Source organism: Ochotona curzoniae, unplaced genomic scaffold (assembly GCF_017591425.1).
Source record: "Ochotona curzoniae isolate NIBS_2020 unplaced genomic scaffold, NIBS_Ocur_1.0 scaffold_3835, whole genome shotgun sequence".
Taxonomy (NCBI): Eukaryota; Metazoa; Chordata; class Mammalia; order Lagomorpha; family Ochotonidae; genus Ochotona; species Ochotona curzoniae.
This window is the reverse complement of record NW_024467114.1, coordinates 17,773,422-17,799,789: the sequence shown is the minus strand read 5'-3', so window position 1 is coordinate 17,799,789 and position 26,368 is coordinate 17,773,422. Positions and strand designations below refer to the sequence as shown.

General features: G+C 37.8%; 1 protein-coding gene across 5 annotated transcripts in view; it reads left to right on the top strand.

The window, feature by feature from the left end:
• The window catches only part of CDK13 (cyclin dependent kinase 13), an 86,026-nt gene that overhangs the window by 46,386 nt on the left and 13,272 nt on the right, over positions 1–26,368 (top strand). For all 5 annotated transcript variants that reach the window (XM_040964898.1, XM_040964895.1, XM_040964896.1 and 2 more), the window contains 4 exons: positions 6,863–7,052; positions 8,102–8,158; positions 19,103–19,204; positions 19,300–19,377. In XM_040964898.1, the coding sequence (XP_040820832.1) occupies positions 6,863–7,052; positions 8,102–8,158; positions 19,103–19,204; positions 19,300–19,377 (427 nt within the window). The remainder of the gene's footprint in view (positions 1–6,862; positions 7,053–8,101; positions 8,159–19,102; positions 19,205–19,299; positions 19,378–26,368) is intronic.

The following is a 26,368-nucleotide window of genomic DNA, read 5'->3' as shown; positions in this document are numbered from 1 at the left end:
GCTTTTCTGTAACTGCCTTTCAAATAAAACGAAATCTTTAAAAGGGGAGAGGGAGATAAATTGATGTCTGCGTTTTGTACTTTGAAAGCTAAAAACATCATTGAAAAGTGTAAGGGTGACTTAAATGAAAGGCATTCTGTATTGATGAATTGGAAGTCTTACTGTTGTGAAAGTGGCATGTTTGTCTATGTATTCATTACAGCCCCTGTCAGAATCACTGCAGCTTCTCTTCATGGAAGCCTGATTCTAAAAATCATATAGAAAATTTCTCCAAAGATTTAAATTTATTTGCATTCCAAAGGCAGAATGATAGAAAGAATATGAATCTTTGGTCTGCTGGTTCACTCCCCGGATGACTGCCACAGCTGAAGCTGTGCCAGTCCAAATCCAGGAGCCAGAAGCTTGCCCAGGTTCTCCCCTATGGGTGCAGGGGCCCAAGGAATTGGGCCAGCCTCTGCTGCTTTCCCAGGCCTGGATTGCAGGTAGAACCGGCTTAGGAAGTAGAGCAGCTGGGATTCAGATTGGTTTCAATATGGGATGCTTGTGTTGCAGGTGGAGGCTTAACCTGCTCACATCAGCCCCTCATATGGAAAATTAAGAGCCTGGATAGCCGGAAGCCTCTTAAACTGGAAGAACACAGTGTGTTACCTCACACTTGATCTTAAATGTTACTGGCAAAGTAAAGTGATCAAACAACAAGCAAATAAATCAGTAATAGATCTGAGAGTCTGCAAATAACCTATTTGTATTTGATTTATTTATAAGAGCTAAAACCATAAAACTCTTAGAAGAAGAAGTAAATCTTTGATTAGCTATTACATGAAAAAACACAAACATTAAAATTGTTTGTCTATAGTGCTTCTTTATGGCTCCTGGATGTCAATAACTCTTATTTGTCTTGGCAATCATAAGCCGTGAAGTGTGTTCACTGTTTTCTTGAAGCAAGTTTCATAATAATAAAATTCTTAAAATAGTTGATTCAATGTATACATTCTTAAGCATGTACATATATAAATACACACATATATACATTGCAAATGTAAAATTGTAGCTTTAGAATCTACATTTATTACCTCTAGTTCTTGTGCCCATTTTCAGCATTTGCTGATGTATTTTTCTTTTATTTTTCTTTTAAATAGTTATTTTTTTTTTTATCAGAAAAGAAGATTTATATAGGGCCCAGCTCAGTAGTCCTTGCCTTGCATGTGCTGGGGTACCATGTGACCATCCACTCTGATCCCGGAGACCTCGCTTCCTGTCCAGCTACCTGCTTGTCACCTGGGAGGGCAGTGGAGGGCAGCCCAATGCCTTGGGACCCTGCGCCCACATGTGAGCCCGGGAAGAGGCTCTAGATCGGCTCAGCTCTAGCTGTTGCAGTTGCTTGGGGAGTGAATCACCGGATGGAGGATCTGCCTCTCTTTTCTGTATGTCTGGCTTCTCAATAAAATATATATAAATCTTTTTTTAAAAAGAAGATTTATAGAGAGAAGGACAGACAGAAAGATCTTCTATCTGCTGATTCTCTCCCCAAATGGCCACAACAGCCAAAACTGAGCTGATCCAAAACCAGAAGCCAGGAGCTTCTTTTGGGTCTTCCATGTGGGTGCAAGGTCCCAAGGACGTGGGTAGGCTATCCTTCACTGCTTTCCCAGGCAATTAGCAGGGAGCTGGATTGGAAATGGAGCAGATAGGATTCGAATTGGTGCCCATATGGGATGCCTGTGGAGCAGGTAGTCTTAATTTGCTGCACTGGCCCCTTATATGGAAATTTAAGAGAGCCAAAATAGCCAAAAGCATCTTAATCCAGAATAGTAAAGTGTGTTACCTCACACTTGGTTTTGAATTGTAATCAAGCAATAAGCAAATCAGCCGTTAGCCACATGAGGACCCCAGGGGGTCAAGGACTTGGGCTGTCCTCAAGTACTTTCCCCAGCCACAGGCAGGGACCTGGATCTGAGGTGGAGCAACCGAGATGCCAACAAGCATCCATATTAGTTGCCACCACTTGAGCTTGAAGATAGAGGATTAGCTTGTCAAGCCGCTGCGCCTGCCCCAACTGATGTATTGTTTAAAAAAAAAATGATACCCAGGCTAATGCAGATAATTTCTAGAGTAAATAATTAAAGTCAGTTGTTCTTTCATATTTTCTCAATATGGGGATTTTTCCAAGTAGGATTGTGCTAATTAAAACATTTGAAATATACTTCTATGATTTGCTTTTACTTAGTGGTTTGATTGTGTGTGAAACACCGTTTTAGAATCAGTGAGGAAGGGTCCGGTGGCGTGGCCTAGCAGCTAAAGCCCTCGTCTTGAACATGCTGGGATCCTATTTGGTGGCTGGTTCTAATCCCGGCAGCTCCACTTCCCATCCTGCTCCCTGCTTGTGGCCTGGGAAAGCAGTGGAGGACGGCTCAAAGCCTTGGGACTCTGTGGGAGACCTGGAAGAAGTTCCTGGATCCTGGCTTTGAATCGGATCGGCATAGTACCAGCCGTTGCGCTCACTTGGGGAGTGAATCATCGGACGGAAGATCTTCCTCTCTATCTCTCCTCTTCTCTGTATATCTGACTTTCCAATAAAATAAAATAAATCTTAAAAAAAAAAAAGAATCAGAAGTGAAATTTCTACTTCCATCTCCTTTAACTCAGTGTACCAGTAAATTATTGATTATTTTCATGGTGTAGTTTACCTTTTCTCTTGTATAAATTTTAGAAGAGATCAGTAAAATTAAATACTTGATTCCTCTTGGTTTTAAAGCCACTTTTGCTAACAGATTTTTTGGGGGGGGAGGGGAATATTTTGTTGCCAGAGTACGCTAGGTTAGACTGCTACTTGGCTGCAGTAATGGGGAAGATTGCTTCGGTGTTACTTGCTGCTCCTATCTGACTATGTTTCATTGTCTCCTACTCCTTATTTTACACTGAATCTTTCTTAACCAACTTAACAAAATTAGGAAAGTAGGAAACTAAAAGGTCAGTTTATTTCGGTGCAAAAAACCATAAATCTGTAATTTTTTTCATAATGCACATCTTCATGAATTTTTGCGCATCCTGTAAAAACTAGAACTCATCAAAGCCCCAGGATTACCCCTCTTGTCTTACTGTGCAGGAACTGTTTCAGCATTCTCGTGTGTGAAAGAACAGCAACAGTACCTCACCCCTGAGGTTAAAAAGAAACTTCTGTTAAAATAACCTTTTAAGATAGTTTTAATTTCTGTTATTCCTTTGTTCTAAACCATTAACTGACTCAAATTCCTTGGCTTAAAGCAATGTCCTTTTTTCCCCCTGTTTTAGACAGCAAAAGCATGCTATTGGAAGGAAAATCAGGAGTTTAATAGATTGGTTGCTGTTATTGTCTTATGTCTCAGCATTTCTTAGTATCACCTTCTAACTTCCATTTTGAAGATTTGAGTTTTTTTATTTATATATTTATACATGTATTTATTTATGTGTATATATGTGTATTTATTTGAAAGGCTTAAGAAGATGGAGGGGTTCAGACATATTTCTCATCTTCTGGTTCAGTCTGGTTTTTTTTTTTGTTCCCCTTAATCTCTGGTTCAATCTTCAAGTGGTGCAAAATCTAGTGGGCCAGACTGAAGCCAAGAAGCTGCAATTCCATTTGGGCCTCCCAGGTGGGTAGCAGGTGCCCAAGAATCTTCCACTGCTTTCCCAACTGAAATAGCAGGGACCTGGATGGGAAATTGGAGCAACTTGGACTCGCACTGGGGTTGATATGGGATGCTGGCAGTGCAGGTGGCCACGTGGTCACTATGCTTCAGCAGTGGCCTCTGGATACCATTATCATATGTTTGTAGAGGTATTTTTTCTGCACTCTTTGGTTTGACTTGTGTCCTATTTCTGCCTTTCCCAAGAGCTCTTGTTAACAGTTTTTTCTGTCTTTGAACTTCACTAGTATAATTTGTAATTTGGTGTGGCATCTGGTGGTAGAAACTCATGGAAGTATAAGCTTCTAAGACAGGGTCCCCTGGGATTTTTAACTCTTAAACTTGCTCACTGTGAGCCCCCAAGTACTTTTTTTTTTTAAGATTTATTTTATTTTTAAAAATCTTCTTTTATTGGGTAATCATATATATAGATAGGAGGAGAGATAGGAAGATCTTCTGTCCACTGATTCACTCCCCATTCCCCAAGCGGCCACAGGCAGGGAGCTGGGTGGGAAGTGGGGCCGACATGATTAGCGAGGGAGGACTTTAGCTGCCAGGTTCTCGTGCCAGGCCCTTATTGTTTTAATTGTAAAGTGTCAAATACTTTTTCAATTATAATTTAGGTTTTCCTACCTTGGTAATGATTCCTGTAGGGATTTTTCTTTCAGTAAGTTAAGATTCTTTAACTCTGGCAGTATGTTTCTTTAGGCAACAGTTGCTTGCCTTCTGGTCTTGGTTTCTTTGCTAGAGCTAAAAGGTGTTGTTGCTTTTCAGTTCCACATTTTTTCCTATGAAAACAGAGGAATGGTAGCGTTCAACTCCTTACATGGTGTCCTACAAACCAGAAGTCTTTTTCTGGTAATTTTTGAAAATTTTTTTGGTTGGGGTTGGTGTTATTTTTAGTCATGAAAAGATTCTATAGTCAACAATTAATAGTTTTTCATTTTTCTTTTGTTTGGTATTACTTCTTACTTAGGAAAGTCTTGCCTACTTTGGGTTATTAAAGAGGTTTTTTTTTTTTTTAGTATTTGGGTAACTGATTTATTTGTTTTTTCTCCTGGTATATATTGTAATGGTCAGACAGTTTGGTTATCAGTTACTCTAATAGCACTGGTTATAAGGACTATCTTTTTTTCTTGTTGTTTCCATATAGTGTAGTTGTGTTAGTGTTTGGACAGTGTTTGAGGGTGGGCATTTGGTGCATCAGTTAAGATGCCCACATCCCATATCGAGATCCTGGTGCAAGACCTAACTCTGCTTCTCGACCATCTTCTCACAAATTCATACCCTGAGAGGCAGCAGGTGTTGGTCCAGGTGCTTGTTGAATCCCTGCCACTTGACTGGTTCATCTAGATTGAGTTCCAGGCTCCTGACTTTGGCATAGCACAACCCTCTTCGGGGACATTTGGGAAGTAAATCCTCATATGGTTGACTAATGTCTATCTGTCTCTCAAACATTTTAGAAATGCCATTTTCAAAGTTATTAGATAAATATATCTGAAGATTTTTTTCCCCTAGCATATGTTCTCCACAATACTTTAAGAGTTATTTTTATTGGGAAGTCAGATTTACACAGAGAACGATCTTTTCATCTGTTGGTTCATTTCCCAAGTGGCTGCAGTAGCTGTAGCTGACCCTGCCCATCAGGAGTCCTGTCCCCCATGTGGGTTCATGGTCCCAATGACTTGGACTTCCTTTGCTGCTTCCTCAGGCCACTGTCTGGGAACTGGAAGGGAAGTGGAGCAGGTGGGATGTGAACTGGCGTCCATATGGGATGCCACACTTGGAGGTGGAGGATTAGGCAGTTGAGTCATTGTGCTGCCCCTGTGCAGTCATTTTATTTTCTAATAAATTGTTGCACATATGAACTGCTTTTTATGGATTCTTTTTCTCTACATCCAGCTATTCATTCGTTAATTCTTTTTTTTCCCCCATGAAGATGGTCACCTCATATACACAAAATATATTTGTGTCTCTGGATATTTCCACTTTGTGTAGTTTTATTTACTAACTTCTAGAATAGAACTAGTAATGGTGAACATTTTAATTTCATTAACAGTGGCTGGAATTTTTCTGTTAAATGTAATTTTGTAGATAGTTGAATTCTGTTGCATGTTTTACTAAGATTCTTTGGTTTTCGTTAGAAGCTGATTGTGAACTCTTTTCAGATACCACTTTTGCCATGATGTTGGAGTCCTTTTTTTACAAATAGATGTAATGAATATTATTAGCCTTTCTTTCCTTGAATTGCTGAATAATACTACTTGATTCTGATATTTCTTTAGATAGCTTTTGATTCAGTCTGTGTTTCATTCAGGAATTTTTAATCTGCTGTAAAGTACAGTTGTAATTTATGCACGTATGTGTACTAATTGTCATTTTGGGTTACAACAGCACAGACACATGGGTTTTAGAAGAATAAGTTGTGATTTTATGCTTTCAGCTACTCCAAAAAGTGAAATGTGATTAAATTATGTTTGTGGGACTCTTAGTAGAGCTCATCTAAAGTCTGCCTGGGCCTACATTCTGTTTTTATGTAGTATAATATGCTTATCAACTTCTTAATTTTCTTTGATGAACTCTACTGATTTTATTTAACAGTTTCTTCTGAGTCTAAATTTAATGTCTAAAACAGTTGTAAATTTGCTTTACATACTAACCACACTAGAAAATATTCAATGTGGAAATTATCAGGGTTGATTTTTATGTTGAAACAGTTTTCTTTAGGCTTAAAAAAATTGAGTTAGATGTTTCCTTGAGATTACAATTATTGATGTTAAATCCAGAAAGAAAGATGATTGTTATAAATGTGACAAAGTTCCTTTTTCCTCAAGGTTTAATTTGTTGTTCCTATCACTATTTTAATGGTAAGAATTTTGAATCTTATCTATGCAGAATTTTGTGAAACTTATTTTTCAAATCTTTTTTTCAGACAAATTGATAGAAATAATTTACTATGACAGGTTTAATGATTTGGGGACAATTTAAGATTAATTTTATGTGAATGAAGTTAAGCATATTTTTATTTATTGTTTGCCTGCTTTCCTGTTGAACTGTGGTCTTTTTACTTTTAAAATGCTTTTATACTGGGACGTTAAATCTTTGCCTATAATATAAATTTAAAATGTTATCTCAAAAAGTTAAATCTAGAAAAAAAAGATGTGAGCCTTTACTGACTTAATTATTTTGATTCCTAGGTGCATTTTATTTGGTGTTTGAATACATGGACCATGATCTGATGGGACTTCTGGAATCAGGCTTGGTTCATTTTAATGAAAATCACATAAAGTCGTTTATGAGACAGCTCATGGAAGGACTGGATTATTGTCATAAGAAGAACTTTTTGCACAGAGATATTAAATGTTCAAATATTCTCCTAAATAATAGGTATGGATAAGAGCTTGATATACATGTTTAAATTGAGGGTTATATGATATATACATTGATTCTAGTAAAATAATTTAAAATTTAATTGACCCCATTGCTTCAGACTATTTTGACGTAATTAGCGTACTGTATCTCAGGCTACCTGTAAAGTATGTTAAATAAACTTACAATAGTAGTTTGTGGAAAGTAATATTAAATTCCTTTTTATAGACATTTGTCCAAATAATATGAATGGTTCTTCTAATAATTAGTAGTTTCAGGCTACTAATATTTTAGAATTTTAAGAAAAAGTCATTACACATTGAAAATGAATTTTTTTGAATGTGTATATACCAACATCCATGATAAAATTTATTTAATAATAACATAACCTAAACTCACATATTTCACTTGTAATTAGGATTGTTAAATAAAACATCTCTAGTCCTGATTTTAGTTAATAGAAAGTGTTCTGGGTACATAGACCCTTTAAGAACTAGAAAATTAAAACAAATCTTAAATGATGTGATGTGGCTTAAGTTTTGAGCCCTGTTTACTTGAATTGAGCAAGTTATTTGTCTTGTAAGTCTGTTCTTTCAGACAGTTCTTTTTCTCCAATTAGTTTTATTGGCATTATTTTAAGATTTAAGATACAGAGAGAAAGGGAGACAGCTGGGCAGAGAGGACGAAACAGACTTCTGGTCTGCTGGTTCACTCCCAGGGTTAAAACTGATAGCCCAGGATCAGACCTTGGTCTGCTGACAGGAGATGTGAGCGCCTTCACCCTCCTGCCCTCAGATGGAGTTGATGCAGCTTGAATCAGGAAATGGGGAGCTGATGAACAAGGGACTGACCACCCTGCTATGATAATTGATTGATACTATCCAAAGTAAAGTACTAATTGTTTATCTTGTAAACTTATCTACTACATGCCTTTCCTTGTAGGACTTCAGTAATACTGCACTGTAATCATAAAGTGTAATTTTTTTTTATTAGTTACGGAACAGAAATGTCTGTATTACTTCAGAGTAAACTGACATCTTTTATTCATTTTGCCTTATTTTCACCAGAGGGCAGATAAAACTTGCTGATTTTGGACTTGCTCGATTGTATAGCTCAGAAGAAAGGTAAGAGCACTTTCGAAGGTTACTGTAGTTATTAGAGTCCAGCTTGAGAAGCTGCAGTGGGATCACTTTATCAAAACTTCAGTTTAAGAAGTTAGCTTTCATGGCTAAGTATATACAACACATTGGCTTCAGAGCATATTTATGAAATTTAATGTATTTAACTTAAAGGTAATTGCTTAACAATACTATTTATTTGCAAGGCAGATTTCCCGAGAGAGAGAGGGAGAGGTTCTTAGTCTGCTGGTCTGCTCCTCCGATGGCCGCCACAGCCGGGCTGGGCCGGGTTCAGCCTGCGAGCTGGAGCACATGTGGGGCAGCATTTCAAGCACTTGGGCTTTAGTGTGCCTTCTCTGTTGTGTTATCAGAAGGATGGGAAATAGAGTAGACAGGACTTGAATTTGTACTTATATGGGTGTTGGCCTAACCCTGTGTGCTACAAATCCGGCCCCAAAGTAAATCATTTTTAAACACAAGCAAATGTGGGTTATTTTAAGATGTGCAGGTTTTAAGTGTGACCAAAATCAATTTAAGAACTAAAAAGTTTATACCTAAATTTTTGCTATAGAACTAGATACTAAGTTTTGTATTTAGTGAAACCTTTGGTGAATGTTTTTCAAATTATTTAAACTTGCAACTTCATGATTTTAAAATTTCATTTTGTTTTTGTTATAGCCACCATGACTAGGTTATTTTCCTAAGCTCCATAGAATTCATTATTTAAACAAATTATTGTAAGGAACTTCACAATCTATGGCAGAAAAGTGTACAGCTTTTCTGACAAAAATTGGGATATGTGAGAGTGCATTTATTCATAATAAAATAGAGATTGTCTTACTAGAACTAAAATGAAATTTCAATAAAATATTTTCATGAAATAGATCTCATGTAAACTGGAATTAATTGGGATAAATCTAGTCAGTTTAACTTACTCCTTTTATATCTATTTTATGTTATACATATTTTCATATATATGTGTATGCATACATTTAAAAATCTTTCATTTGAAAGAGGGCACAGAGAGAGACATTGTCCATTTGCTGGTTTAATCCTCCAGTGTACACGATAGTCTGGCCCGGATGGAAGCTGAGGGCTTAGACTGGGTTCTCACATGGTGGCAGAGACTCAGCGGTGTGAGGTTATCTGCTGTTACCTTCCAGGGATGTGGATGTCGGGCAGAGTCCTGAATATCACCCACATATGTATTTAGTTAAAAAATTCTGTATAGCAAGCTTGTCATTACTTTATTATCACCATGATTTCATAGAAACATCAGTGTTTGGAGTTTTTGGAGATTGATGCTCGCTTTTCGAGATTCATTGCTGGTGTCTCATTAATTGAAAAAACTTGCAAAGACTAATTTGTTCTAAAGTTTCAGAGTGAAAATCTGTTTATTTTTAAATTTTGTTGTGTCCATGCTATCATTGTGAAAATTATTTTTAGTGTGTTTGAATAGAGGTTGTGAGTGTGTGCTTTGGATTGCTTCACATTCATGAAGGTGTTGTGTGGGTGGAGTTGTTGCTTGGACAAGGCCCTGGCTCCTCTTCCTGCTCCTGCATCTTATGTGCTCCATTTACAATTAGCATTTTATGATAGGGTTATATGGTTTTGTTGTGCTTTGGTTATTTCAAACTATTCTAGAGTGTAAAAAAACTACCTTTCATTTTGTATTTGACAAAACTGAGACCCAGAAGATATTAAGTAGCGTTTTAATTGCTTAATTCAATGGCATAAATGTTTTTGAAATATATTTATACGTGTAATGTATTGCTTTGAAATTTTTACTTTATGGAATGGCTAAATTGAGCTAATTAACAAATGTATTCACACTTTTGGCGAAAACAGAACATTTTAAGAACGCAGTACATTGTTCTTAACTGTCATCACCGTGTTTTACTATAGATCTCTTGATCTTATTTCTACAGTTTAACTCAAATTTTATATTCTTTGGTCAGCATTTCACCAACACTTCCGGCTCCTGGTTGAACTGCTGCTAAGAGTTCAATTGCTTTTAAGATTCCACATACACAAGTGAGATCTTGAAGTTTGAACGTTTGTCTTTCTGTGCCTATGTTTGTTTCTGTTAACATAATGCTCTCCATGTTCATCAGACGTCCTTTTAGAAGGCTGAATAGTATTCTGCTGTACAGTCATACTATATTCTTTGTATCTATTCATTTGTTAATAACCCCACAGGTGCATTTCATAATTTGCCTGTGAAGGGTTGAGTGACTTTAACGACCACGAAGTGTTGGCAGAGCCAAGGATATACAGTGTAAGGTTTTTGATGGCCGGTTTTCATTCCTTGAGCACCATATCTAACAGTGCCTCTTGGAAGAAACTGCAAAGAAAAGCTGTTTTAGATGTCTGATCCAAAACTTCACTTGGGTGACCTTGAGTGACATGTTATTTGAATGACTAACATTTATGTGACTTTTTTTTTCTCGGGGTGTGGGGGTGATTCTAGTTAATTAGGGATTTTGTTTACTTGGCTAGTGGGAGGTTTCACTTCAGTTACTTTAATACAAGTGTTTGTCATTCTTGAATATAAATTTTTTTGTTAGAGTTACTGGAGGTGAGAAATGGCTAATTTACCATTTCTGTGTAATAGATTGTTCTTATGCAAATATGTGGGCATACTTTATATAATATGTGGGCATACCTTTTATATAAATATATTTCAGAAAAATTGATTGTGAAGGCTGATTTTTATATATCAGACTTCTTTTTACTTTAATTTTCATTTTAGATGCGGTGTTGGGTTACAGTGTTGGAGTGGGTCAGCTGAGTGCCAGGATGTGGCATGTTCACTGGGAAATGGTCTTTGTTGTCTGTCTAGATTGATGTGGGATTTTAGTGTATGTTTAGAAAAATAGGAAATGTAAAATCTTGTAATTTCACATCTTCAGGTTCATATATACTAAGTTTGGGGACTCAGATTTTTAAGAACGTGGTGACCATCATTTTACAAACAGAGCCTTCAGGATTTATGTGTATTTTTTTTTTCAAACATTTATTTATTTTTATTGGAAAGTCAGATATATAAAGAGAAGGAGATACAGAGAGAAAGATCTTCCATCCTCTGGTTCACACCAAGATGGCTGCGACAGGAGTTGAGCCTATCTGAGGACAAGAACCAGCAGCTTCTTTTGGGTCTCCCATGCTGGTGCAGGGTCCCAAGGCTTTGGGCCATCCTTGACTGCTATCCCAGGCCACAAGCAGGGAGCTGGATGGGAAAGTGGAGCAGCTGGGACAGGAACTAGTGCCCATGTGTGATCCTGTCAAGTGCAAGGTGAAGACTTTAGCCATTAGATTACCGTGCCAGGCCCAGGAATTATGTTTACATTTATTTTATTAATTTATTTTTTTAGATTTATTTTGTTTTCATCGCCAAATCAGATATACAAAGAAGAGGAGAGACAAGAAGATCTTCCATCTGTTGATTCACTCCCCAAGTAGCTGCAAAGGCTGGAGCTGCACTAATCCAAAATCAGGAATCTGGAGCCTCTTTTGGGTAGCCCACACAGGTGCAGGGTTCCAAGGTTTTGGGCCACCATCTACTGCTTTTCCAGGCACAAACAGGGAGCTGGATGGGAAGCAGGGCTGCTGGGATTAGAACCAGCACCCATATAGGGTATCCTGGCACTTTCAAGGTGAGGATTTTAGCCGCTGGACCACTGCACTGGGCCCCTGTGTTTACTTTTAAAAATTCTGTTTTAGATTGGCAAAATCCTAATTTTTTTGTAACTTTGGAGGAAAAAGCTTAGTGGAATGTCTTTAAAAATGTGTTGTTCTGGGCCCAGCATGGTAGCCTGGTGGCTGAAGTCCTTTCCTTTCATATGCCAGGATCCCATATGGGTACTGGTGGGTGTCCCAGCTGCTTCACTTCCTTTCCAGCTCCGTGCTATGGCTTGGAAAGCAGTAGAGGATGAGCCAAAGCCTTGGGACCCTATGCCCGCAAGGGAAACCCTGAAGAATTTCCTGGCTCCTGGCTTCAGATCAGCGTGGTTCTGGCCCTTGCGGCCACATGGGGCGTGAACCAGTGGATGGAAGATTTTTCTCTGTTTCTTCTTCTTTCTCTAGACCCTGTCTTTAAAATAAACATAAATAAATCTTAAAAAAAAATATTCCAGTGTATATTATTAACATGATTTAAAGTTTAAGTATAGTAAATTTATCATATTCTAAATTTTCCTAGATATTTTTTAAGATGACAGCAAATTGCTTTCATTCATATTTGTAGTTTGCTATTAAAGGCCAAAAGTAAGACAAAACTATTGTATTATACCCATGCAGATGTCAAGTCACTTCGTAGTATTTTCTGAAAACGCAGCATAGGATAACTGAAGTGTTCAAACATTTAGTGTAAAACTTTTTAGTTTGAAATAGAGTAGATTTGCTGTTCTCACTGTAGTAGAATAAGGGTTTTCTCCCTCACTTGGCTTTGAAAATACTTTTTTTGAATTTGAGGAAAAGTGGATGAAGTTAAAGCATTAATTTTGGGGGCATGGAGCCTATAACCAACAGCTTCTCCATCATTGTGTGCTGTAATAGCAGAAGGATGGAAAAGCACTGAAAAGAGTGACAGAGGATGAGTCTGTTAAACCCGAAGAAAGAATCGTTTTCTCACATTGAGCATTCATGCTTCATCCCATTGAGCGCTGGGAATGACAGAACTCGGAGGCGACTGGGGCGCAGTGAGTGGTCTTCTTCAGGACCTGTTCTAAGTGCGGTTTTTCCTGAGCCTCTCAGGCCTGATGTTTCTTCCTTCTGAGGTTTTTCTTTGCCAAGTCACTACTGTATTGTTTTGTCAAAGGTTAGAGTATTTCCAACTGTGCCCTGTGAAAGTGTAAATTAAAATTGATTTTATTTTCTAGAAAAAAATCTTGTAATTTACACATATATCATTACATATATATTGTTGCACAAGAAATGTTAAACTAAACCCACTTTTCAGAATCATGCAGCTTTAGCTTTGGTCTTGGAGTTGACATTTAAAAACTGTATTTATTTACTTGAAAACAGAGACATACAGGAGAAAAGAGGTCGGACAAACAGAATGGTAAAGGTGCAGGAGCACTGAGAGAGACAGGCAGGGTGCAGAAGCACTTGGAATATGAGAGAGAGAGAGAGAGAGAGAGAGAGAGAGAGAGAGGGGGAGGGAAGGGCAGGGTGCAGAAGCACTTGGAATATGAGAGAGAGAGACAGACAGGCAGGGTACAGAAACACTTGGAATATCCAGGTTTCTAATCCTTGTTTTCAGACAACATGTGGCTGGGAGTGGGGAATATAAAAATAGCATGAGGAGCAGCTCATGAAAGTGTAGTGAAAATCTGCCTAGACAGCAACTTGGCCTGTGATAAGCAGTTGAAAAATTAGGAATGTGGTAGCTGTGTAACACTCCACCAGTGTTAGTGGACCAGAACCAAGTTGAAGCCAGGATCTAGGAACTTCTTCTGGGTGTCCCAAAAGAGGCCCAAACACTTGGGCTGCTAAACGGCTTAACCTGTTGCGTCACCGCACCGGCACCCCGGCATTCCGATTTAATCAGTTGCGGGATCTTGAGCAACTCGGGGCATCATTATTCTGAAAGATGAGGTTTCAAAATCCCAAATCCTCATTTTATAGAGTATTGGGAAAATATCCTTTCTGGTTTTATTATTTTTTTCTTTATGGTTTTAAAAATTACTGGGATCCAAGTAAAAAGCCCATGCTTCTGTATGGTGATGGGATCAGAAAGAGAGAGGGGAAATCAAAGACATCTTACTTAAGAATGGACACCAGTTGATTAATACTGGTCTAAAATAATACTGCCTTTTTAAAAGGGCAATATTGCCATCTAGTGGTTTTTCAGAAAATGGCAACTAAAAGCATAGACTAGATTTCCCCAACGGTGTGCATCCTAGTGGGAGAGGGCTCCTGAAGATTGTCCTTTCACTCAATCTAGAGTTTTCACATTAAAGATGGGGCAGTATTTTATACTTCTGCTTTCTAGTCCCTACAACTTGGCAAATGCATTCATAGTTTAATGCGTGATTAATGCTGATGGGGAAAAGATTGCCCTGACCTTGAGGTCTGTCCTTGCATAGACCAATGAAGGGAGTTTTACAGACTTGAGCCCTGGACAAGAGTGGAACCATGGTAACCGAGATTAGTGTGTAATGATATGAATAAGAATAAATAGTATGACTAAACAAGCTTCCAGAATGGCAATCTTCAGATCATTGACTTAATTATAAGGTCAAAAGTAAATTTTGAAAGGGGCAATGCAACTTAATTTTTTGGAATGCAGTGCCCTCCTACCCATGTTGGGAGAGTGCTTACTGCACATGTCCTGAGTGTTAAGCACCAACAAATCTAAATTTAAAGTTTTTGTTGTGGAAAATGAGCTTTTTCTCAGCCATCTTACGCAACTAAAATTTCCATGTAGTTGGAGCAAGAATTAAAAAATAAAGAATTATATTCAGCCCTTGTGTATTTTCTAGGAAGAAGCAATATGTTTTAAAATGACAACATTTGTGTTTCATCAGTTTGTACTGCGCAAAGTGAATGGGCTTTGCACAGCAAGGTATCAGGAGAATACCTGTTGCAATAAGGATGGCTTATTTAGATAGGATGGCTATGGCTAGAACTAGGGGTGAACAACTTGGTGTTGGGATCACAGAGATGAATTATATCCTAATTTATATTGGTGAAATGCTAAGATTTAATGGTGGAATATGCTTTGTGAGACAGGTCCTACTGAAAGATTTCTGCTTAAAGCAACTAGATAAATGGTTTGTAAGTTAGAATAGGCCACAATTATAACAGAGAGCCTCAAAATTTGGTAGTGACTTAAAGAATAAGAACTTTTTAAATATTTTCACTTAATAGTCTTGAATAGTTGTTTACTTCAGTGCATGATTAAGAATATTTAACTATATCACCAGGTCAAAGGTGACTGTTTGATATAGTCATCTGGGAAACCAGGTTGGAAGATCTGCCATCTTCAGCATACACCTTCTGAGGTTGTTGCCTGAAGTCAGAAAAGAGGAGGGAAGATTATTAGGAACCAGGCCTAGAAATGGCCTGTATAACATTTATTCCAGTTACTCATACTGGAGTGAGGATGGGAAATGTAGTGTAGCTGGGTAACTGACATAGATGAAAGGAAGAACAGATTTTAGAGGACAGCTATTGAAATAGTGATGCTGTTTGCTGAGACATGAAGCAGGAAGAGAGAAGAAATTTGCAGCGAAAGGTAATAAATTTGCCTTTGGATATGTCTGATGCAGGTACTTACAGGTTTTCTAAATTTGCTCAGTAAAGTAAAAAAAAAATTGATCTTTGTAGTATAACAGCATCAATGGGGGGGACCACTTAATTTTGTTTCCCTAAAGTAATGTGGGGGTGATATAGGAGCTTCAAAGTTCTGTTTCTTGGGGAATTCCAAGGAGGAAAGTTTAAGTGAAAAGGGAATGGATGGGTCAACAGAAAATAGTCATGAGAGAAAAAAAATGTTACTGTGGTAGTGTTACAATTCAGTCAGCCAAAAGTAGTATTAAATGCCGGACACTAACCCAGGCAGCACTTGTTGCCTAGATTAGAAACAAAGGCCTGATCTCATTTCATGACGATGAGTCTAGGTAAAACGATGTACATGAAGAAAGGACTTAAAATATTGAGTACTTGGAAGCACATAAAATGGAATGGCTAGAGATCCAAATGGGGCTAGTGGTAGCTCCTGGGGTAATTTTCACTAGGATAATTAGGATAAAACTCTTTGAGGAAGTAACTTGCACTAGGCCCTGAGTTTTGAGAATAGGAAAACTATAAAGACCTGGGCAAGAACATTCCCTCCGAGTAGGAGGTAAAAGAAATAACTAGAGCGTAGCCCTGGGAGGCTTATGGGTCGTAAGGTCGTCCCGTTACAATGATGGGAAATGAGATACTAGCTTAGTGTAGCGTCTTACCAACTGAGTTAAAGTTTAAATTTTATTCGGTTATAGTGGGAAATTACTAGTTAATTTTAGGGTAAGTAGGCAATATGATATTTTTAAGCTTAGAAATATTCAACGTGGGTAAATGGGTATGGATGGAGAAAAGGAAACCAGTGAAGGTATTGTTACAATAGTACTGGCTAAAGAGCAATAATGACTTGAATTAGCATTGTAAGTGTTGAAAAATACTGGGTCTGGGATCTGTTTTGGCTGTAGAATTGACAAAAACTTGTTCAAGCAAACACAATTAAGAGTGACTCCTGGGATTTGACCTCAGGACCTGTGTGTTCAAAAATATAGCCCAGATTTCTCTTGTAACTAGTTAATGGAAGGCTCTTCTTAATGGTCTCAAAAACACCTAAAATACAGTGCGTAAGAAGTCAGTGCAGCGTTTATTAAAAGATTTCTGAGCTAGCTTAGGTATTTCCTTTTATGTGACTATCATTTCTTAAAATGATCTTATTTCACACTCCCACAAGCTCTGTAGGATTAGAAAATCTCTCCATAGTCTTTGATTTCTTCCATGCTGATACTTCATTGACTATAAAGAAAAAAAGTGTTTTATAAAAACTGTTGGTTAATCTAATTATTTATTTATAAATGGAAAAAATGTCCAGTTTGGAGATTATATTGTAATATTGAATGTTCTGGACCAGTTTTTACAGTTGGGTGTGTTTTCTCTGTCTTCTTTTGTAACAGAAGCTTAACATTTAAAAGCATGTGTATTTGAAAATCCATTAATTGGTAACGGTTGAATATTTTGTAGTATACTTACAGTTCAACTATTTTGTGTTTACTGATGTTGGAAAATGACCTGTTTTCATTTCTAAATTCGTTGTGTCAGTTAATAAAAACTTAAACTAATTGTAACTACTGAAAATGTCCATGATCTAAACATTGCTGGGACTTTATGATATTAAAGTGATAATCTTTATTTATTCCTTTTTCAATAAAAGTTACCTGAATTTGTGTAGTTTATTCATAATTAAGCATATTTTTATTTTTCAAAACATTTAAAATACTTGGTAAAATTATTTGTAGATTTATGTTTATGTTGTTCCTTGAGATAAGTTGTCTAATTTAATTTTCATAACATAACCATAGGTTTCATGTGATATAGGCCCTTATAGATCCTTGAAATGTTTTCAAATCATTTGTCAAAATCTTCATAAGCTTTGTTCTATTGAGATTCTTTTTATGCAACACCTGAAGTTACAGGGCTTTCTATGGTGAGATACTTTTTTGTGTTCAGCATTTTTCTGAGCTTTGCGTGAGGGGTCATATTAAAATAAAATGGGATCTTTCGACTTTCTGGAGAGGTAAAAAATGTAAAATAGGGTTCAAGGCAGTGGTAAGTATGATACGAATTTACAAATGTGAACATAGATGGCTTTTAACAGAGATAGGATTATATTGGGAGGCAGAAAGAGGTCTCCTTCCTCTGCTTCACTTCCCAAATACCTGCAGGGGTTGAGATGGGGTCACGTTGAAGGGAGGAGCTTCTGTTGGAACTTCTACAAGAAAATAGGGACCCAAGCAGTTGGGACCACAGCTTTCCCAGCCACATTACCAGGTTGCTGGATTGGAATTGGAGAGCCAGAACTCAGACTGGCGTCCATGTGAGATGCTGGCAGTGCAGGCGGACACAAATGACTTATAGAAATTGCTGTCATACATCATAGAAATTGCAAATCAGAGGGATCTGTTCTTTGGAATCTCAGATCTGTACTTGACAAGAGGGCATTGCCTCGTAAGTTTTAACCCCAAACTCATCTAAATCCCAGCCAATATCAGGTTAATAAGTTTGGAATACAATTCTTTTTTTTTTTTAAAGATTTATTTTTATTATTTTTTCATTGGAAAGGCGGATATACAGAGAGGAGAGACAGAGAGGAAGATCTTTCGTCCGATGATTCACTCCCCAAGTGAGCGCAACGGGCTGATACTATGCCGATCCGAAGCCAGGAGCCTCTTCCGGGTCTCCCACGCGGGTGCAGGTTCCCAAAGCTTTGGGCCGTCCTCGACTGCCTTCCCAGGCCACAGGCAGGGAGCTGGAAGGGAAGCGGGGCTGCTGGGATTAGAACCGGCGCCCACATGGGATCCCGGGCGTGCAAGGCGAGGACCTTTAACCACTTGCGCCACCGCGCCGGGCCCTGGAATACAATTCTTATGATATGTCTGCTGAGTCCTTATGATTTAGAAGGCATGTAGAAAGAAAGAAAGGTTTAAAAGAGATCTAAGGTACATGTAGTGGTCCTAAAGTATATAATATAACCATAGATATGTCAAGAATATGATAATTTTTCTGAGGATAGAAAACATTTTGGTGTGGAGTATTTGCAGTATGACTGTAATGGAATTTGAATAGCTAAGCTGAATAAGGAGGTTGAGAGTATAAATATTTCCTGTTTTAGAAGATGACAAAGGAACCATCTTTTATGAGCTGTTCTTGGCAGAGTAAACTTCAATTGCTTAGTCTACATTTCTGTACTTGCTATTCATATACTGGAATGGGTGAAAATCAATTAAATACTACCAAAGAACAGCCCATATAAAATCTTCTGTTAGGTGATCCCTGTTTGAGTTATCTCGTTACCTATTAATAATTTTAATAATTCGCCTGATTTGGTTGAATTTGGTTTTAAATCAGTTGATTGTTTTTTAAGTCTTTATGGGAAGGATAAACACTGCTTAGAACTTAAGTTATTATAGTGATTTGTTTTGACCAAATTACAGTTAACACCACCTGTTTATTTTTTTATACTAATGGAATCTTGCAATTAGTTTTGTTACCCAGATATGTTTTATGATCCCATAGATGCCTTGAAATGTCTAATTTAGTAGGCAAGTGAAAGTAGTTTTAATTAGGCATGTAGTTAGTTATTTTGATGAACCAACATACTATTTTCCTAGGATATGTTCTCATTCCAGAAATACTAACTATAAAATGCTCTCTGTATTTTTTTAGTCGGCCGTATACTAACAAGGTCATCACTTTATGGTACCGTCCACCTGAACTACTGTTGGGAGAAGAACGATATACACCAGCTATTGATGTATGGAGCTGTGGGTAAGATAGGCTCATTAACTAGCCAAGTTCACTGGAAACCTTTGTGGTGAATTGAAGTTAGATAACTTAGTAATAATGGATATTTTCTCCATTAGATGTATTCTTGGTGAACTCTTCACTAAAAAACCTATATTCCAAGCAAATCAAGAACTTGCACAGCTAGAATTAATTAGGTAAGTGACTGATTACAATATTTGTGGAGATGGGAGGATGTCATACTCCATAGCAAAATTTAAAATCTTTCAAGCTTATCTTTTCAGGAGGAAAACAGCATGGTTGTCTTGAAAGCTAATGCTGCTTGTTGGAGGAATAACTGGGATGTAGGTAGTTTACACTTGTTCCGGTAAAATTAAGGATCTTAAGACCTCTGTGTGTGTGTGTGTGTGTGTGTGTGTGTGTGTGTGTGTGAGAGAGAGAGAGAGAGAGAGAGAGAGAAGAGATAGATAGGTAAAAGGACTTGTGGCTTGAAAGATAATATTGGGAAGGAGACTGAATAGGAGGTAGGGGAGAATGGAAGGTTGATAACTTTTATAAAATGCATGGCAGAAACAGTGTTTTAGAATATCTAAACAAGTACTCTGTTCTGTAAAAATGTTTATAATGTTTGTATATGTGTGTACACAAACCAAATGTATGTATACACTTGCCAGTATACATCTTCATTATTTGGAGGCAATCCAAGGACCTGAGTCATATGTATCACCTTTCTCTTCATCTTACCTTTTTAAATAAATTTTTTATTTGAACAAAAGTGCTTGTGTTTCATATATATAATAATATAAATTTACAACTTCTGAGATTTTCATGAAAGTTTCAAACTGTGGATGAAATCTTTCAGGGAGGATCATGGCACGAGATACAGTTTTTGCAGAGTTTTCTCAAATAACATGAACATAAAAGCAATAACTAATAATCAGAGAAGGGCCTTAACATCATATCGTAAATTTGAAGCATACTGTCAAGAAAATTCTGTATTCTCTTTTTATGGAGGATAATTAGAGTGTAGCCAAAATTCTCAAAAACAACTCTTGCTTATTATTGATATCGGTAGCTGGCTATGAGTTTTCTACCCTGAGGACAACGCGGCTACAATCAAAAATACCCAAGCTCAGAAACTAGCACTGCTTCAGCTGAGCCAAATACTTCACCCTAAGTTGGAAACATGCTACCGTTTATGTCCTGCCTTGGGAGAGGGACAAAGGGAGAAAATTTGATAAATAAGGAAAAGGGAATGTCTTAGTTCATTTCTGTTGCTACAACTGAAGCCCCAGACTGGGCGTTAACCTAATTTATTTGGCTCACACCTGAAGGCTGAGAAGTTCAAGACTGGGCTGCTATATCTAGTGCACTCCTTTTTTGCTGCTTGGAGACTTTCAAGGAGTCCCAAGACAGTGCAAGGACTGACAAAGCCAGAAGGAGCTTGCTTTTAAAAAACCAAGAATGATGCTCTTAACGAATTCATTTATCCATTCATGAAGGAAGGGCCCTCCTGTCTCACCCACATCCTGTATTAATTTAAGGATTAAATTTGCAAAACATGAAATTTGGGTGATTCATTCAGACCATTATGCAGATGCAGGGCATTCACCAGAAACAGAAAACTTAGGTAACCTTTTTTACTGAATGACAGACAAGTGAGAAATATGAGGAACTTGACATTCATGAAAATAAGGAATTAATACCTTTCAGAGCTAAGTGGACATTTACAAAGTTAGTTTGATCCTGGAAAACAAAACAGTTAAGTTCCAAAGCATTGAAATGGTATGGACCTTGAAATGAAACAGAATAAAATTATAAATGAATATAAAATGAAAGTAATGGGTACCTGAAGATTTTAAATATGAAAGGTATTTAGAAAAGTTACGCAAAAACACTACATGGATTTTGAAAACTTATTGCACCAAAATTAATTCATGCTTAATTCATTTTTTCTGTGAAATTTTGAAAGTCTGTGTGATGGTGGTCCCAAAAAACTATTATGGAGCAGAAAAATCCTGTTTCCTAATGATGAGATAGTTGTTGGTAGCTGTTGTAATGTCACAGTGCAAGCAGTCAGTACTTAGGTATTTGTAGAGATGCTGGTATCAGCAAAGCTGTGCTGCCGGTCACATCTGATTATGTGCAGTACATAATACTTAGTAATGAAGTACTTGTTTGAAATTTGTTGTTATGAGAGTACTCCTATCCAAAAAAATTTACTGTAGAACAGTGTGATGTTACTAATGATATCTAGTTTTTCATTAAAAAAAATTATTTATAGAGTAAAATAGAACTCATTCCAAAAATGCAAAGGTGTTTCAGTTTTAGGAACTCTTTTTCCTGCATCACTCTATTTAATGAATTTATTTTGATAAGTGTTTTATAGGCATTTCCTGGAACTGTACATTCTTAACTATATGTGGAGAGATATTTCTTTAACATAACTAATGTATGTCATACTAACCACCCTCATATTCAGTGTGGAAATACTAGAAGTGAAGATTAAAAAATGGAAAATATTGTCTTCTGGTATTATTTTTTTAATAGTATTTTAGAAGCATTGACCAGTTAACTGGTATTGTTAGGAAAGTGAGACAGTAAGAGTTACATAATAGAAGGATAAAAGCAGTATTATCAGAATTATTGTAGAATGGCACTGCATATATTTATATGGAACATACAAGGGAATAATGGGAAACACTTTAAAAAGTTTATTAAGATGAGGGAAAAGGGCTGAAGTTGTGGTATTGTGGGTTAAACCATGGCATGCAGCACTGGTGCCTGGCAGTGCCATACAAGTGCCTATTGGAGATGAGGCTGCTCTGCTTCTCATCCAGCTCCCTGCTACATCTCCTGGGAAAGCCACGGAGGATGGCCTGGATTCTTGTACCCCTACACTCACGTGGGAGATCAGGAAGAAGCTCCTAACTTTGGCACATACAGGTTGTTGCAACCTTTTGGAAGGTGTACCAGCAATGAAGATCCTCCTCATTCTGTAACTTTGCCTTTCAAGTACATGAAATCTTAAAAAAGAAAAGAAATATTCATGATCACTATACATGTATATGCTAAAAGGAAAAGCTTTTAAAAATTTGTGCAGCGGCCAGCAATTTGGTGAAGTGGGCGAAGCCACTGCTCTTGACACTGGCATCCCGTAACTGTGCTGGTTCGTGTCCCATCTGCTCCACTTGCAATTCAACTCCCTGCTAATGGCTAGGAAAAGCAGTGAAAGATAACACTAATGTTTGGCTCTCTCCAATCCACACAGGAGACATGGAACAAGGTTTTGGCTATTGTGGCAGGGGCCAATAAATAGAAGAGCTTTCTGTCTCCTCTCTCTTCCTATCCCTGACTTTTAAATGCATACATCTTCAAAAAACAAACAAACAAACAAACAAACAAAAAACCCAAAAAGCAAGATACCTCTGTTGAGCTGCAAAACAACAGAGGAGAGAAAAATGTCTTTAATAAAGCTATTATTACATATATGCAGGAATACGGAAAATTATAATGTCCCAATTAAATATTAGTTAATTTGAAAAAGGTGCTAGAGAGGAAAAGCTTGTTTTCATCCAGGAATCCTTAACTTTTTTGTTTTTTTAAGATAGCAATTCATCCTGTATTTATACACACACACTCACACATGCAAGATTTATTTTCTTTTTACTAGAAAGATTTTACAGAGAGGAAAGACAGAAAGATCTATCTGCGGTTCACTCCCCATGTGGCCCAGCAGCCAGAGCTGAACAGATCTGAAGCCAGGAGCCAGGAGTTTCTTCTGGATCTCCCACATGTGTGCAGGGTCCCAAGGCATTGGGGCCGTCTTCACTGCTTTCCCAGGCCATAAGCAAAAATTGGAATGGAAGTGGAACAGCCTGGATAAGAGCTCGTGGCCATATGGGATCCTGATGCATGTGAGGAGAGCACTTTTAGGGGATCATGTTGGGCCCTAATCGATATATTCTTTATAGGAATTTCAGAAGACAGGTTTTGAAACTTGGCTGGTAGCTTTGTTTATTTGAAGGGTTAATCTGAAACTAATAGGAATGTTCTTTGAAAGAAGCAAAATTTGGCATATCAGAACTAAAAGCATTTCATTACAAACTACATAGATCAATTAAATTATGGGAAATTCAAAAGAAAGTAAGTTATAATGGGCCCATATAATGCAGAAGACATGTCAAATCAGATGGAATACTTGAGAGTGTAATTACTGGATGTATGCTGATCAGAAGGCATTAAGGACACAAGGAGGGTTGGAAGGAGGACAGAAATCCTATTTTCTACTTTCTAGTTCAGAGGGACAAGTTGATAGTATTATGAATCAGTAAAAAAAAATGTATCAGGTGATAATAGGTATAAAGAGAGGAAAGGATATGAAGGAATATGTACGTATGTGGTCAGGTGTGTTGTTTCCTACAAGGTGACATTTGAACAGACGTAGAAAGTGAAGAAATGGCGAGTAGTAGAGAGCTGAGGTGCAGCTGTACTGAGTGTATGAGTGCACGAAGTCACTTGGCATGACTGCTAAGTGCATCTGCTTGAGAGCAGACTGCAAGTTACTGAAAAGGCTGCATGGATCAGGTGATGCACAGAAAAACTGCATGAAAGAGCGGTTTTACCAGAAGCCTATGTTTAGTTTGATTCCTCTTCTGTAAAATAGATACATTAAAAAAAAACCTCAAAGGAAAGATTTTATCTCTAGTTTATATATTTCTGTATGATTTGTTTTTTTTAAGATGCCAAAGTGGGACCAGTGCCATGGCATGGGAGGCCAAGTTTCTGCCTTTGGTGCTGGCATCCCATGTAGGTGCTAGTTCCAGTCCTGTCTGTCCTGTTTCTGATCAAGTGTTTGGACCCCTGCATCCACTTGGAAGAGCTGGATGAAATCTCCTGCCTTTCGATCAGCTCAGCTCTGGCTGTTGTGGCCATTTGAGGAGTGAAGGAGTGAACCAGCGGATGGAAGACCTTTTTGTCTCTTGTGTAACTCTTGTGTAATTTCCCCAATCTATTGAGAAATAATGAGATCTAGGATCAGTATTGTAGAAATACATGTGAAGATCATGCATGGGAATACCAATCCGAAATTTTCTTGAAGACCTTTAAGTACAAGTTTAATAACTTGTTTTGTAATTACTATGTTCCACAAATTATTTTAGGCAGTTGGAGCAAGTTTTGCAGCAGAAATGTGTAGGTTAAAAATTGAGGGGAAAATGGAAAATAAAGGTAAAATAAAGGTAGGGAGAAAGTGGGATAAAGGAGGCAACAGTACTGTTTGTGCTCAAGGCATGTATTCTGTGAGGTTTGCTCCCAACCCTTGTAACAACTTGTTCAGGTAGCATTTATATCGTACATTGTATGTTGCATATGTAATAAAAATATTTTAAAAACAGATTTCATGTATTATGGATATGACTTTTTCCCCTAATATTTATTTTTATTGGAAAGGCAGATCAGATTTTATGGAGACAGAGAGTAAATCTTCCATCCATTGGTTCATTCCTCAAATAGCCACAGTGGCCAGAGGTGAGCTGATCCAAAGGAGCCAGGAGTTTCTTGGGTTTGGGAGCCCAAGGATGTGGGCCATCCTCCACTGTTTTCAAAGGCCATAAGCAGGGAGCTAAATGGGAATTGTAGCAGCCAGGATATGAACCAGCATCCATATGGAATTCCAGTACTTGCAGGAAGAGTATTAGCCAATTGAGCCATCGCACCAAACCCTATAGATAACAATTCTAAGATAATCATACTGCCTTCATTCATCTCCTTCTTTTCTTCCCTGTTTTCCTTTAATTTTTATAATAACAGGATTTGAATTAACTTAATAATCACAGGGGTAATGAGGCAGTAACCATAATGTTCACCAAGTAAAAAGTAGGAAGACCACCATTCCACAACAGTATAAACAAGGATTAAAATCAATACTGGAATCGTAAGTTGTCAGTTTTTTGTACTTTAAAAAATTTTTTTGTATTCTGCATTAGCTACCACATATCAGGGAACATGTGATATTTGTTTTGGGGACTAGCTAAACGAAATAAAGAGCATTATAATCACTGAAGAAATTAGAACTGAAGGATCCTGCTTCTCTGACCCCCTCCGTGTGCCTGCGTCGCACCCTTTGCCACATACATACAAAACCTCAGTGCTAGGTGGTCACGCGGTTGGAGGTTTTAAAACCTTGAAGGAATAAAGCCCAGTGCAGTGACTCAATGGCTGAATCCTACCCTTGCAAGAGCGAGGGTCGTGTATAGGTGCCATGTCATGTACCAGCTACCCCATTTCCCATCCATCTTCCTGCCTGTGGCCTGGGAAAGCAGTGGAGGACGGCCCAAAGCCATGGGACCTGCACCCGCGTGGGAGACCCGGAGGCTGTTCCTTTCCTCTTCTAGCTTTGGATTGTTTCAGCTCCTGGCCATTTTGGGATTTGAGGAGTAAACCAGTATAAATCTGTAAATCTCATCTGTGTTTCCTATAAGAATAAATAAATCTTTTAAAAAGTATTTTTGTTGTTTCTGAAAGAATAGGCTTCAGTTTCACAGTGGTGGGAGGGAAATTGCCCACATTCTAAACAAATGAAGCATGTGTACTTTTATAAGCCAGTAGCATAAAAATTGTGTGTCTTGTGCTACTTAGTATTTTTGTCTTAGAACTTCTTTGCACACTAAAATTAATGAAGATTGCAAGAGCTTTGTGTTCTTGTTGGTTGTATTTGCCGTATTTTCTTTGGGAGATATTATGCCACTGAGTTGAACAGATCTTCTACTTTATTGTAAACTACATGTTACTAGCACTAGTCTCAGAAAAGTTGCTGCTTTTTTTTTTTTTTCCCTGTGAGATTGATTTACTTGAAAGTCAGAGAGAGAAAGATATCCATCTGCAAATTCATGCCCCATGTGACCACCTTGGCTGGAGCTGGGCAGGGCTGAAGCCAGCTTCCTCTGGGCAGGGCGTGGGGCAGGGGCCCTGAGGATTTGGGTCATTTGCTGCTTTTTTCCCAGTCACAGTAATAGGAAATTTGATCAGGAGGAGCAACTGTGACTGAAGCAGATAGGATGTGGCACCTCACTGCCACCCTTCAAAGCTGTCTTCAGGTGCTGTCAAGCTTGCCATGATACATATCAGTTTTCTAGTATTTGGACTTCCTCATAAAGCTATAATTGTGTAATTAATGGTAAATACTCC